General features: G+C 41.2%; 1 protein-coding gene across 1 annotated transcript; it reads right to left on the bottom strand.

Moving 5' to 3' along the window:
* Positions 1 to 6,253: 6,253 nt before the first annotated feature.
* On the bottom strand, positions 6,254 to 8,937 carry LOC141771250 (E3 ubiquitin-protein ligase TRIM21-like). Its single transcript, XM_074641304.1, has 2 exons — positions 8,814 to 8,937; positions 6,254 to 8,305 (listed from the first exon to the last, which is right to left on the bottom strand). Exon 2 carries the CDS (start codon positions 8,294 to 8,296, stop codon positions 6,659 to 6,661), a length of 1,638 nt encoding a protein of 545 aa, XP_074497405.1. The 5' UTR covers positions 8,297 to 8,305; positions 8,814 to 8,937; the 3' UTR covers positions 6,254 to 6,658.
* Between the last annotated feature and the right edge of the window lie 4,826 nt (positions 8,938 to 13,763).

Raw genomic sequence — 13,763 nt, forward strand, 5'->3', positions numbered from 1 at the left:
TAACAACACAGCAAAACCAGCTGTAGAGGAGGATCGGGACTTATTTTCCACAAATGATTTTGTGCTCCACTGATTTTTCTTTCTCTTTTAACTATTTTTAAAACTATGTTTCACACAATTGCACAATGATTTTCCTGTTCTAAAGAGACAAACATGCTTGATTGCAATCATAGACTGTATATAAGAAGTGGACGTAGTCACTGTGACATCAACCATTGGTTTGTGGTCTGCCGTTTAGAAGCCTCAAGTTTGGCATTTTGCCCGTCATCTCCGGGTCATCTCAGGCAACTCCGGGTCTGAGAAGTGAAGTCAATGCTGAAGTGCTTTAAACTTGCATTCTTTCTAATAGCCAGCAGGGGGCGACTCCTCTCATTCGAAGTCTGATTTTATAGAAGTCTATGAGAAAATGAGCCTACTTGTTTACCTCAGTAAACATTGTAAACATGAGTTTATGGTCTCAATCGCTAGTTTCAAGTTTTCTTCAATACAGCATGATGTTCATTTAGTAAATTATGGTCCCATTTAGAGTCAAATAGACCATAAAGCAGGGGATGCTTTCGGGCGGTGGCTACCTTGTGATTGACAGGTCGCTAACACGGCATTGTCCGGTCTGGGAGTTGTCCGTGTTTTCGTCTAATAACTTTAACCCTTTCACAGTGTGTTTTAAGTTCATGAAAGTTAATTGGAACATTTTGGTTGCCTGAAAAGGTCTTATTGAGCGTTCGGTTGTATTTAGCGTCACCTTCTTGTGTCACTTCTGGGTTGCAACAAACCAAGATGGCTACGGCCAAAATGCCGAACTCAAGGCTTCAAAATGGCAGTCCAAAAACCAATGGGTGACGTCATGGTGACTACGTCCATTTTTGAAATACAGTCTATGGTGCTATTGGACGAAGACGCATGAAATCACTTCTGAGCATGATAATCCAAACCAAGACAGTGTAAAACGATTATTGGAGAATAATGGCGAAATAATCGGCAGATTTATGGATTATGAAAATAATTGTTTGCTAGAGCCCTAGAGGTGATAGTATGCCTTATCATTATGCTACTCTACCTCTCTTTAAATCCAGTTTAAAATGCAGCCCTACACATTGATATAAACCCATTATTCCCTCCACCTGCTTAGAGTGTCATTGAGTTCACGGCAGTTCACGTACTGGCAGACATCACTGAGTAGAAGGTTTCAACCATTATGAGCAGATAGTTTTAGTCGTCTCCTGATAGAAGCTCATCACTATGACTATTTTATTTCTCGTAAGCGGGAAGAGGCAGAGCTGCTCCCACAGTCTTGTTAGAAGATGAAGACTGAGGTTTCCTAATAGCTGCTCCCCCGTGGCTCCCCACTTTTTACTGTGAGTTGCGGTAAGTGACGGCCCTGTGGGAAACCCATTAGCCACTGGTTGTCTCTCTCGTTCCTTCTCTCTGCCTCCACCTTTTCCCTCTGCTTTTACATGTGGTAAAGACACGCACACACACACACACACACACAAACCTCTGCAGCATTCTCAAGACCGTTAGTAGCTGTCAGGGTTGTTTTGTTTTGACCAGCTCCCATAAGGCTAGTGGAGTCTGTAAATCTCTACAGTCTTCGCACAGAAGCCATTAGTGGACGGTCGTACGGGGCCAGTTGCTTAATGCTCACAATGAGGGATGGTTACTGGGAGGGCGGCTGGAGGGCACAAAGGGCATAAAAGGCAAACCAACAAATGACTGAATCAATGCTTAAAGGAACAGTGTGTAACATTTCGGGGGATCTATTAGCAGAAATGTAATATAATATTCATAACTATGTTTTCATTAGTGTATAATCACCTGAAATTAAGAATCATGTCTTCGTTAGCTTAGAATGAGCCTTTCATATCTACGTAGGGAGCGGGTCCTCTTCACGGAGTCCGCCATGTTGTTCCTCCATGTTTCCATGAAAGGGAAAACCCAAAACTGGCTCTAGAGAGAGCCTTTCACTGATTTACGTTATCTGAAGGCCACCGTAGTTCTCCGACGCGCTTGTGAAACTGCGGTAACAACCCAGTCTCACTCCCAACTTGTCAAATACCGCCGTTTGGGCAGCGCCGCTTGGCATCGGAAACAGTATGTGAGAAACCCGGCTTTAAACTAACTCCAATGTAAACCCACCGCGGCGTTATTCGACAGTCGGAGCAAGTGATATAGTATTGATAGCATAAGAGTGGATCGCTCAGTGTGGGCGGGAGAGTTGGTGGATGGGTTGAACAAACACAAGACTTTAAAAGTAACGTTGACTTATTTTGTCACGTCAGTTGTTAGTTATGTGAGTCATTAGTATCGTCAGTCCCATGAGTCGCTAGTCAGTGAAGTTAATGTCAGTCACGACCGTTTCCGAACCCTAACTAAGTGGTTGTGTTGCCTGAACCTAACTTCCTGTGAAGTTTATTTTGAAAGGACACTATGCATGTAACGAGTGCATATTGACACGCCGTCCCTGGTCTGTTGAAAAGTAACATAAGAGGGGTACACTGTGCGTCGGTCTCTGATGCTGAGGGCCACTGATTAAGTGGCGGTATTCAACGAGTTGGGATTGAGAATGCGTTGCCGGTAACGTGAGCCGCAGAGTGCAAAACCGTGGTAGCACCAGCCGCCGTCTGACTTCCGTTGCCCCTAAAGTAGTGTTATTATGGTAAGGATGGCCTCTGAGCGAGGTGGACAGCATTACCACGATTTTATACTCGGCGGCTCACGTTACCACAGTCTTTGAAAGGGAGGAGTGAGCGGAGGGGTACTCAGTTGGTTGCAATCTGCAACCACGCCCCTAGATGCTGCCAAATCCTACACACTGTACCTTTAAAATTCTGATATACTTATAAGTTTGTTGACTTCATATTTGTGCAAACTGCATGTAAATTAATTAAATGTAAAATGTGATACCAAATATATAATTTAATAGGATTAATAGGTACAGAGTTGTTGAGATGAACCAATTTTCCTTTGCTGAAGCTCAAGTTACTCTCAATATAGCCTAATTGTCTTAGACACACACACACACTCTGTAATTAAGTGTGCATACCATCGCTGGACTATTAATGTGAAGTGTTTCCTCTTATCTTTTGTTCATTCGCTCATTATTCAGACACCTTTGTACACCGCGTTGGTGTATGTGTGTGTGCCTGCACAAGAGCACATAATCATCATCTTGTTATCTCCCTTTTCCACACATCTACACTAATTTCCATTGACAGAATTAATTACCACGGTGATGAACAGCACGCCGACCAAACCCATCATCACACACACACACACACACGCCTTGCATTATACAGCATTGTTATCTTGTATGGAGATGTCACTTAAAATAGCACACTCAGCCAAAAATAGCGTAAGCTGGCGGAGCATGTCATGGGATAGAGACTGGTAAATTCTGATACACCTAAAATCACTGCTGTTCACTCAGGATCTTCACATGGCGTCTATACACATACAGCGCGGACACCAAATCTGGCTCGTGCACATGTAGACATGGATGGAAACACCTTCTGATGCTGCTGTTTGGGGATCAGTACTCAGTACCGTGGGTGTGACCCTGAATGAGCAGCTCCAGTGTGGATGTGGACTACAGCTATTCAACACGTTCTCATCTCAACTCATCACATACTGACGCTTTGTCAGTGTCATGTTTTGAGTTAAACAAAAACACTTGCTTAGGTTCAGGCAACAAAACCACTTGGATAGGTTTACATTGTAGTTAATGGAAACGTCATACCGGCACTAGAAGGTCCCTTGTGCGTCGATATCGAATGCTGCTGGCCATGACAAAGCGTCGGTATTTGACGCCCTGGGAATGAGAACGGACTGCAATATCAAATGTTCACTACACGATCATCATGGCCAAAATATTTCACACTGACAATATTATCGCGATATCTATAGAACATTTTTAAAAAAGATATTAGGGCTGTCAATCGATTAAAATATTTAATTGTGATTAATTGCATGATTGTCCATAGTTAATCGTGATTAATCACAAATTAATCGCACATATTTTATCTGTTCAAAATGTACCTTAAAGGGAGATTTGTCAAGTATTTAATACTCTTATCAACATGGGAGTGGGCAAATATGCTGCTTTATGCAAATGTATGTATATAATTATTATTGGAAATTAATTAACAACACAAAACAATAACAAATATTGTCCAGAAACCCTCACAGGTACTGCATTTAGCATAAAAAAATGCTCAAATCATAACATGGCAAACTGCAGCCCAACAGGCAACAACAGCTGTCAGTGTGTCAGTGTTCTGACTTGACTATGACTTGCCCCAAACGGCATGTGATTATCATAAAGTGGGCATGTCTGTAAAGGGGAGACTCGTTGGTACCCATAGAACCCATTTACATTCACATATCTGGAGGTCAGAGGTCAAGGGACCCCTTTGAAAATGGCCATGCCAGTTTTTCCTCGCCAAAATTTAGCACACGTTTGGAGCGTTATTTAGCCTCCTTCTCGACAAGTTAGTATGACTGTTAAAGAAATTAGTGGCGTTAAAACGAATTTGCGTTAACGCGTTATCGTGTTGATTTTGACAGCCTTAAAAAATCATAATAATGCTATCAGTCAAATTCATCTTTAACTTTGTTTATTGTGCATTTTGTTTCTTTTTTGGCAAAGGAATTACACTCAAAATACGAGTATACGGAGGTGGAGAGAGAGTCTGTAACCATTTAAGAGGCGCTGGATTATTTACACAATATTATCATATGTGTATTATTAACATGATGTAAATATTTCATTTTTTAAATATCACAGTTACCATCAATACCGGTATATCACGACAACCCTAATGTGGACCATCAGGAAAGCAGATCAAGGTTAGGGTTGCAGTTTCCTCTGAGACTTCACACCAGAAATAATTATTATTTAATTAATATGAACTGATTGCTATATATAACTCTATATCATGTAAAAAAACAGCTCTCCAAATCTTTCCATCTCTCGTCTCTCTGTAAGACAGCGGCTGTACATGCTGTATGAGTATTCCCATTAGGTTGAAGAGAGTTTTCAAAGTGTCAGCTACATAGCAGCAGATGAATAATGCAGAGGAAATAAAGGGCTTTTTTCTGCACGGCAGCTACGTGAGCTATGATACATCAGATGTAGGTTGTAGACTGACGCTAACCTCAAAACGTCTGCTTGACTCGCCTTCTCTGTTGTGTGACTTTTGAATGACTCCTTGCGTTCACAACAATGATACTTCTGCTGTTATGGGTTGTTTTTAAAAGTCATTTCACTTAACTGAGCTAAATATAAGTCTGTATATTTATAGTGCATATTAGATACAATGCAATGGGCTGTGTGTCACATTCATTCACTCTCGTTAGGAATTAAAGAATGTGATTTACATTAAGGCTATAAATAGATGAAGCTAAATTAGGGTTAATATATTATACATGTCCTCTCACAATTTTCTTTCTTCACCCATTTTCTTCCTCTCTTCCTTTGCTCTTCTCACACTCATCCTTCCTGCACTCTATAACCTCCCTCCGTAACACGCATGTCAGGCTTTTTAATGTATAAATTCAGCTCATGCGTTATCGTTTCCATTCACGTTCCTCCCTAATCTCTCCCTCTCTCTGTCTTTGTCAGCAGAATATTGAGTTGAGCCTGTGGTGCGTAATAAGCTCATATACAGTACAGCACACACACATATAAATACATGTCAAAAAGAAGAAAAGCGCACGAGAGAAAAAAAGGAGACAGAAGATTCAAAATGACTCCAAGATCGAGCTGGAAATCATGAATAACTAATAATATGTTCATATTCGGGCTGTTGGTTCACGGTGTCATCAATCACGGCCCTGTCTTTTCACTCCGCTGTAGCTTCATTAAGCTGATAATGGACTCTGGGCTGCATGTCAACCCGGCAATATCTGCTCCTATTCAAACTATGATTAAATAACCTCTCTGAGCAGCAAAAACTCACTCCGAAGGCTGTTTGCCGCCATCTAATCTGGCTGATGAATGCCTTTAGTTGCTACAAGTGGGGTTACTGTACACCACTGCAGTTTTCTCAGGCATGACTTCAGACATACCACAATATATACTATATAAATATCTTATATTTTAATACAATATTTTATAAAATGAACTTACAGATAGATAGATATATAGATGAACCTTTATTAATCCCCAGGGGGAAATTCAGGTGTCAAAGCAGCAAAGCGCAGGAGAAGTACAGGTGTACAAACAAATTATAAAAACAATATCAGTTACAAAATTACTCAAATGTGCGTGAGCGTGCTGTTTGCGTAGATTCTGCTCCATAACAAATCCAAAATAAGAAAACATTGGTGAATGTCAGAATCTCTGTGAAAACTGGTTAAGTGGGTTTTTAGAAGAAATTTTCTTCTTAAGAAATGTTGGTGAATGAGGCTCATTGTTTTCTGATGATTTAACAGTCTTGCAGTAATGCAGTTATTCAAATAAATCCGACTACATTCGATAATATCAATCAGTGCTGTAAAATCTGTGTGTTGTAGTAGTAAGTAGCAATTTGACACATCAGAGAAAGACATTTACAGAAAAACAAGCAAAAAAACAATGTATACACCGTAAATCACCAATAATATACATTCATTACATTAAATGATAGAGAATATATCTGTAGAAAATGAAATGGTTGTTCTACTTAGTGTGATTGACAGGAGAGATGATCAGTGGGGCAGAGTTTTTACCACCATAGTTCGGACCGGGAACACAGAATGGGAGGAGTTTCTCAGTGAAGCAGCAGCCAGTAAAGGAGTAGATAAGAGCTGCAGCATCAACATCATAGAAGGAGACCAGACCCTCCTCATAATCCACAAACACCCCCACTTTCTCAGGCTGAGACTTCAGAGAGAGACAGATTAAAGGGTCAGTACAAGCTTTGTACTTATTTTCATTCCTCAAACATATCGTCCAGTAACCGTTTTGAGGAGTCGATGTGATTTGTCCCTTCCTGTTGATGGACTCTCTGGCCACTCCTAAATCCCACTCAGTCTTCCCTTCAACCTGAACCTCGTAGTAACACCTTCCTGAAGAGAAACTCTGCTTTGCTAAGACACAGGGACAATCAAATCTCTCTGGGTTGTCTGGGAGATTCTTCTCTTCATCACCACAGTTTACTTTTTTTCCATCAGCAGACAGGAAGAGCCAGGACTGTGCTGTATCAGGATCAAGTGTCACATCCACTGCAGACTGCTGGACCCTCTTCAGCTCGACTTCAAACAGCTTCTTCATTTGTTTACTGAGCGTCTCCTCCAGCTGATTCACAGCTCTCACCACAGTCCCTTCATATGAAGGTGGACGAACACTGACTGAGTCCTTGGTGGGTGGAGCAGCGTTCAGGGACGTGAAGCTTTGGAGGAGGTGGAGGTGGTCTTGAGAGCGTGAGAGCTGCTCCACCTCAGCGCTTCTCTTCTTCAGCACAGAGATTTCCTGTTCCAGCTCTTCGATGAAGCCTTCAGCCTGTTTCTCTGCCTTTTTCTGCTTCTCTTTGATTGTATCGATGAGCTCGGCCTGGCCTCTCTCGACAGACTCCTTCAGAGCTGTGAAGACCTGAACACCATCTGCTATCTCTCTGTCTGCATCTTCCTTACTGAGCTCCACTGAGTGTTTCATCTCCTCAATCTTCAGTCGTCTCTTCTGGATCATCTGCTGAATTTCAGCCTCTGTCTTCCCCAGCTCGGCCTTCTTTTCTTCATAGCCTTCTTTCAGAGGAATAACATCATGTGCCTTGTGGTCTAAAACAGTGCAGAGCATGCAGACACACATCTGGTCGTTCTTACAGAACAGCTCCAGCAGTTTATCGTGCTTCGTACACATCCTGCCTTCCAGGTTCTCCACAGGGTCGATCAGCTGATGTCTTTTCAGACCTGACGTTGTCAGATGAGGGTCCAGGTGAGTCTCACAGTAGGAGACCAGACACACCAGGCAGGACTTCAGGGCCTTCAGTTTGGTTCCAGTGCAGACGTCACAGGGAACTTCTCCTGGTTTGGCAGCTTGTGTCTCTGAGCTGCTGCTGCTGCTGGCTTTCTGTTGAGCTGACTGTTTGAACTGAGCAGCCATCCCAGAGATGAAAGTATTGACCTGCAGCTCAGGTCTAGAGTAGAAGACCTTTTTACAGTTGGGACACTCAAATGGGACATTAGTATCCCAGTGTTGAGTGATGCAGGTTTTGCAGAAGTTGTGTCCACATGGTGTGGTGACTGGATCAGTGAACACATCCAGACAGATGGAGCACAGAAACTGATCTTCAGTCAGCAGACAGCTGGCAGCAGACATATCGACACACTGAGGACAAAAAAACAAAACTGTGATTAAATATCTTTTGATTATTTGTTTATTAAAATCAAACACAGTCTGCTTTTTTTTCTCCGGCGAGGGAAAGGGGGGTCAGAGGGCCAAGGTTTAAGAGTAACGGTTTGCTTTTAAATGTAATGGTTGGAAAAGGTCAGCCTTTGCTTTTTATTTTCTACAAATAAAGAACACAACCCCCACGGCCACCGATGGACCTCAGTTAATGATTTGCCCTGAGGGGAACTTCCTCTCTGAGTGGAGCTGAGGTTTGGAGTTCAGACAGGAAACATTTAATTAGCTCAAACTAATGCTAGCTGTGATTTTATTCTGTCTAACCCTAACTAGCCGGAGTTCAGTCACTGTGGTTTTGCCTCTGTTTTGTATTTCTGGCAACATTTACATATTGTTTTGATCTATTCTTTAAACAGATGTAAAACAGTCAGATTCTGGTTTGAACTATATTTAGTTGGTGCATTTAGGGTCTGTAGGTCAGTGTACTCACCAGTGTTTGTTTTGCAGAGATTCTGCTGTGTTGTTGATTCAGTTGAATGTTTCTTTAGAGAGAAACAGAGATTTATGTCTCGATTGCAGCTCTGCAGTTGCCCAGACAAGCTTCTGCTTTCATATCAGGAAATGTGACGCTGGAGCTCTCCTCTTTCAGTGTTGCTCCACCTCTCAGTGGCCCGTCGCCAACAGGGAGTGGTGGAGGAAGTATTCAGATCCTTTACTGAAGTAAAAGCACTAATACCACACTGTGAAAATACTCCTGCATTCAAAACCCTTTCTGAAGTAAAAGCATTTAAGTATTATCTAAAAAATGTACTTGAAGTACAAAGTAGTAGTCAAAGTAGTCATTGAGCAGTAAAATGTCCCTGTCAGTGTTTCACTATTATATCTGATGTTTCTGGATTAATATTACTGCTGCATTAATGTGTATGTTGCATTTTAACTCCTTTATATCCCGTTAACTAGTTTAATCTACAGCAATGCATCATGGTCTGTAAGATCATCGTGTGTTTGTAGCGTCGCTGTCCTTTACTGACTGAAAAGTTTCATGAGGCTGTGATTATCCTGAAGGTCACCACAGGTCATTTTAGTTTTAAAAAAATGGTCTTAATACAATGAAATGGCTCCTACGGGGACTAACATCATCACACATGAATACAATTGGACTCATTGGATCCACAAGAGTCTCAGCTTTACAGTGAAACACAATTTATGTAATTCAAAGACTGTTTAGGGACCCCAGTATGCAGAAATGCACCATTTTATAATAGGAGAAAATAACACATTTATACTGCATGCAGAAAACTGCATGTTTTTTGCCCTAAACTGCATGGAATTATTATAAAGTGGGCATGTCTGTAAAGGGGAGACTCGTTGGTAACCACAGAACCCATTTTCATTCACATATCTTGAGGTCAGAGGTCAAGGAACCCCTTTGAAAATGGCCATGCCAGTTTTTCCTCACCAAAATTCCTTATGTTTTCTAGTTTCATATGACACCCATACCTTCACTTTAGCTCTAAAGAACCTGCTACAGCCTCTGAAAGACAGTAAAGTCGGTGAGGATTGCGGGGTCTCAGGGGGTTAAATCTGTTATGGGGAGACTGTGAGCTATTACATAATCTACCAATCTTTCTGTCTCCTCCCGTAACCACCCCCTCACCTAACTCGGGACCCTTTGCTCTTCCAGGTGATAAGCTGATTAGTGAGATGAAGATCTGCTGTCACAGACAGCGGGAGGTCTGCTGATGAAGCCGAGCCAAACTCTGTCTGTCTAAAACACTGATTGGTTTTTGCAGTCTGCCCCGCGCAAGTCTGAGGATTCGGTTGAAGATTATCCCACTACGGGTTTCCCAAAAATCATTTTAATGTTGAGATCAAATTCATTCCCGGAGATGACCAGAATAAAGCAGTTGTTTTTTTAGTAAGCACGTGCATGTTGTTTTTATAGATTAAACTGGCAATACATCTCAGCATAGACTGTAATAACATAAAATATTCATTATTCTCTCCCAAGCCAAGTTTTATAAAGATATATTACATATTCTGGACATAATGGGGTCAACCATAAAGTCCATCATTTGAGGTAAATAACCCTAATTTGGGAGACGATACAGAGTCCCTCGATGCAAACTGAACCGTTTTAAGAACTCGTTTGTGCCCACCTCGATCTAAATTTTTTATTTTAAATAATGTTTCTTGAGGCTAAGGGTTGTGCAATAGCGCCATGGTGTTCTCCTTATTCTTATTTTTATCTTTTATTTATTCTGTTTTTAGACAGTTCTTGTGCAATATGAGTATGTGCAATATATGTTGTTTGAGGTTTACAATGTTTGTGTTTCTCTGTTTACATGTGGATTGTTGTTTGTTTCTATTTATTGATGCTGCTATGACATTCTGGATTAAATAAAAACCCAGCAGGGCGTGTTCAGTCCCATATATATATATATAATATATACTGTATATATAATAGTCATCCAGCGGTGCAGGTTAAAGTTGGGTTATTTTTTAACTTAGCAGTTTTTGGATTGTAGCTCAATAACTACTCATTTAAATGTTTGAGTTCATCTGGCAGTCACCATCTGGAGCTGTCAGAACGTCTGAGCCGTAACCGCTGGATGTGTCTCATCTCTCCGGTAGCGTCCATGTCTCTTAGTGTGACTGTAGCATCAGCTCCCTCGAAAACTCCCCAAACAGACGCTGTAAAAAGCTACGGGATCTTTTCTCACTGACTGGATGTGACGTCAATAAAAGCCCTCTGAGACAAACTTGTGATTTTGGGCTTTATAAATCACACTGACGTGACTTGTCAGTATACTTCTGCTGCTCCACACTCACACAGGCTTTTTACAGTGTCAGAGCCGGGTGAACACAGCTGCAGCTGGTAGCATTAATAAAGGGTAAGTTTGACTGGGATGTGCCAATTAACGAGCACTGACGTTAATACTGTCAATTTCTGTCACCCATTAACTAAATCAAAGTAATTTACTAAGTAATTTAGTATATTAGCTGCAGCTGTGTTTTCTATGATATGGCAGCTCTGTGAGGAGCACACTACAGTAAAAAACGTGAATAGTTTGACGGTTAATTAACATATTTACGCTGTAACCTTCCTAAATTGAAGGTAATTTGCTGGTGGTGTGACGTCAATATCATGGGCTATCAACTCATCAATGTCCCACTGTATTCAACCTTCATATGCCGCCTTTATGTCATATCTTACACACTGTAGCTGCAAGCATCTGGTCCACGTCAGACTCCGAGTTGTAATTCCAAGTCAGAGATATTGAGAATTTCTGAAAGCCTGAAAAGAACTACAGAAATGTCAAATAAAATAACCTGTGGAAACATGGATGCAAAGCCAGCAACTCTGGCAGTTACAGTACAGATAAATAAAATCACAAATTGACACTCATACAATTAATTCAGCTAATTGAAAATAAGCAATATAATGTTTGTTTGAATCTGACTTTACTTGTTAAACCTGCATCAATTATATACATATCCAGCAGACATGGGCAACATTAGCATCATAGACTGTAGAAATGGATGTAGTCACTGTTACGTCACCCATTGGTTTGTGGGCTGACGTTTTGAAGCCTAGAGTTCGGCATTTTGTCCGTCACCCTCTTGGTTTTTGGCGGTCGCCATGTTGGCTTTTTGCAACCAGAAGTGACACAAGAGGGTGGAAATAAGTACAACTGAACGCTGAATAAAATATTTTTAAGTGACCAAAATGTCTGTCTTTCTGTAATTTCCTGAACTGACAAAAACACAGACAACTCCCAGACCGGACAACGCTGTGGCAGCAACCTGTCAATCACAAGGTAGCCACGCCATTTGACTCTAAATGGGACCATTATTTACTAAATGAACATCATGCTGTATTAAAGAAGACTTGAAACCAGCGATTGAGACCATAAACTCATGTTTACCATGTTTACTGAGGTAATAAATCAAGGGAGAAGTAGGCTCATTTTCTCATAGACTTCAATACAATCAGACTTCTTTATGCAACCAGAGGAGTCGCCCCCTGCTGGCTGTTAGAGAGAAAACAAGTTTAAGACACTTCAGCATTGGCTTCACTTATCAGACCTGGAGGTTGTTGACTGGCTTCTACTAGCATAACGCAACCAAATCTTTGCATTGTGGGTAATGTAGGTTTAAAAAGACAATATCTCTGGCTCTGCTGTGTAGATTTTGATGCTCTTATTTAAAATGTGAGTCCAATAGTTTCATAGAAGTGCAATTCTAAATCGGGGAAGCACTCTTTTAACAAATCACTATATGAAACATCATAAAAATATAGCAAATTTAGGCTAGAACTCCATTTATATCGTGTAACTACAATGCTTGCAATGTCTACTGATATTGCTTGAATGCAGAATTACCTCCCAAAATCCAGCACCCTATAAAGTGATTCGCTAACTTCTGAGCTGGGAAGAGATTTGAGACACAACATTGACTGTATATGGAAACACAGCTGTTAGTTCTACCCTGGGGGTAAAAACTCAGACTGTTTAGGCTTAAAATAGGTACTCTTGAACTCATTTTCAATCACTCTACGCAAAACCAAGACTGGGTTCAAATCCAAAAATCTTCAGAGAGGATTTACAATTTATATCAGATCATCACTAAGCGCATTTGAGTGTGTTATGAAGCTGCTGTGTTTGTTTAATGCAGAGAACGTAGGAAGAAAAGGGAAAATATTGGCCAAGAGGAGAGCAATTTCTCATTTTTACTCTTCAAGAAGTGTTATATGTCATTTTATGATTCACTGATTCTTCGTTAGACTGCTGGCTGAACTCCTCACAAAACATAATGCATCAAGTTAATGTTTTTATATCTCATATAATGTGACATAAAAACCAACTCTGCATCCCAACATCACTCTGAATGATGAGTGAAGGATCTGATTGGCCCCAATGCAAACAGATCGCAGCGTAAACAAAGTCAATCCTCATCTAGGGCACACACTCTCCATCTTCTCCCGTTCTCCAATATCGCTATCTATCCCACCGTCTTTGTCCTTCACACTCCTCCCTCGCCGTTTCATCATTGTCCTCTCCTCCTCTTCCTCTACTCATTTGTTCCCTCTGACATCCCCATAATGTCTCTTTAATTTCCTCTTTCACCCTTCACCCAAGCGTGCACCCATCCATCCATGCCGCTTCCTCATCTGCTTCACCCTCCTCTTCATCACTCTCCCTGCCTGGTGCGTTCATGTCACTGAAGTCGGATTAGAAATTCAGGGGTTTTTAACAGAAATTGGCCTCTGCTTGCAAATTTTAAATCAGCTTCTCTGTATCTCTTTTTCCTCCCTACAGCTCCGTCTCTTCGCAGCTCTCACGCTCCATTCATGCGTGCCATCAGAGTCTACTTTATCATGCTGAAGCACAGAGGTTGAAAGCTAATTAATGAGGCTCGTACTTAATACGTGCTCAGC

This window comes from Sebastes fasciatus, chromosome 7 (assembly GCF_043250625.1).
Source record: "Sebastes fasciatus isolate fSebFas1 chromosome 7, fSebFas1.pri, whole genome shotgun sequence".
NCBI lineage: Eukaryota > Metazoa > Chordata > Actinopteri > Perciformes > Sebastidae > Sebastes > Sebastes fasciatus.

Excerpts from the sequence above, each read along its gene's own strand:
- LOC141771250 (XM_074641304.1), bottom strand. The coding sequence starts at position 8,296 with ATGTCTGCTGCCAGCTGTCTGCTGACTGAAGATCAGTTTCTGTGCTCC.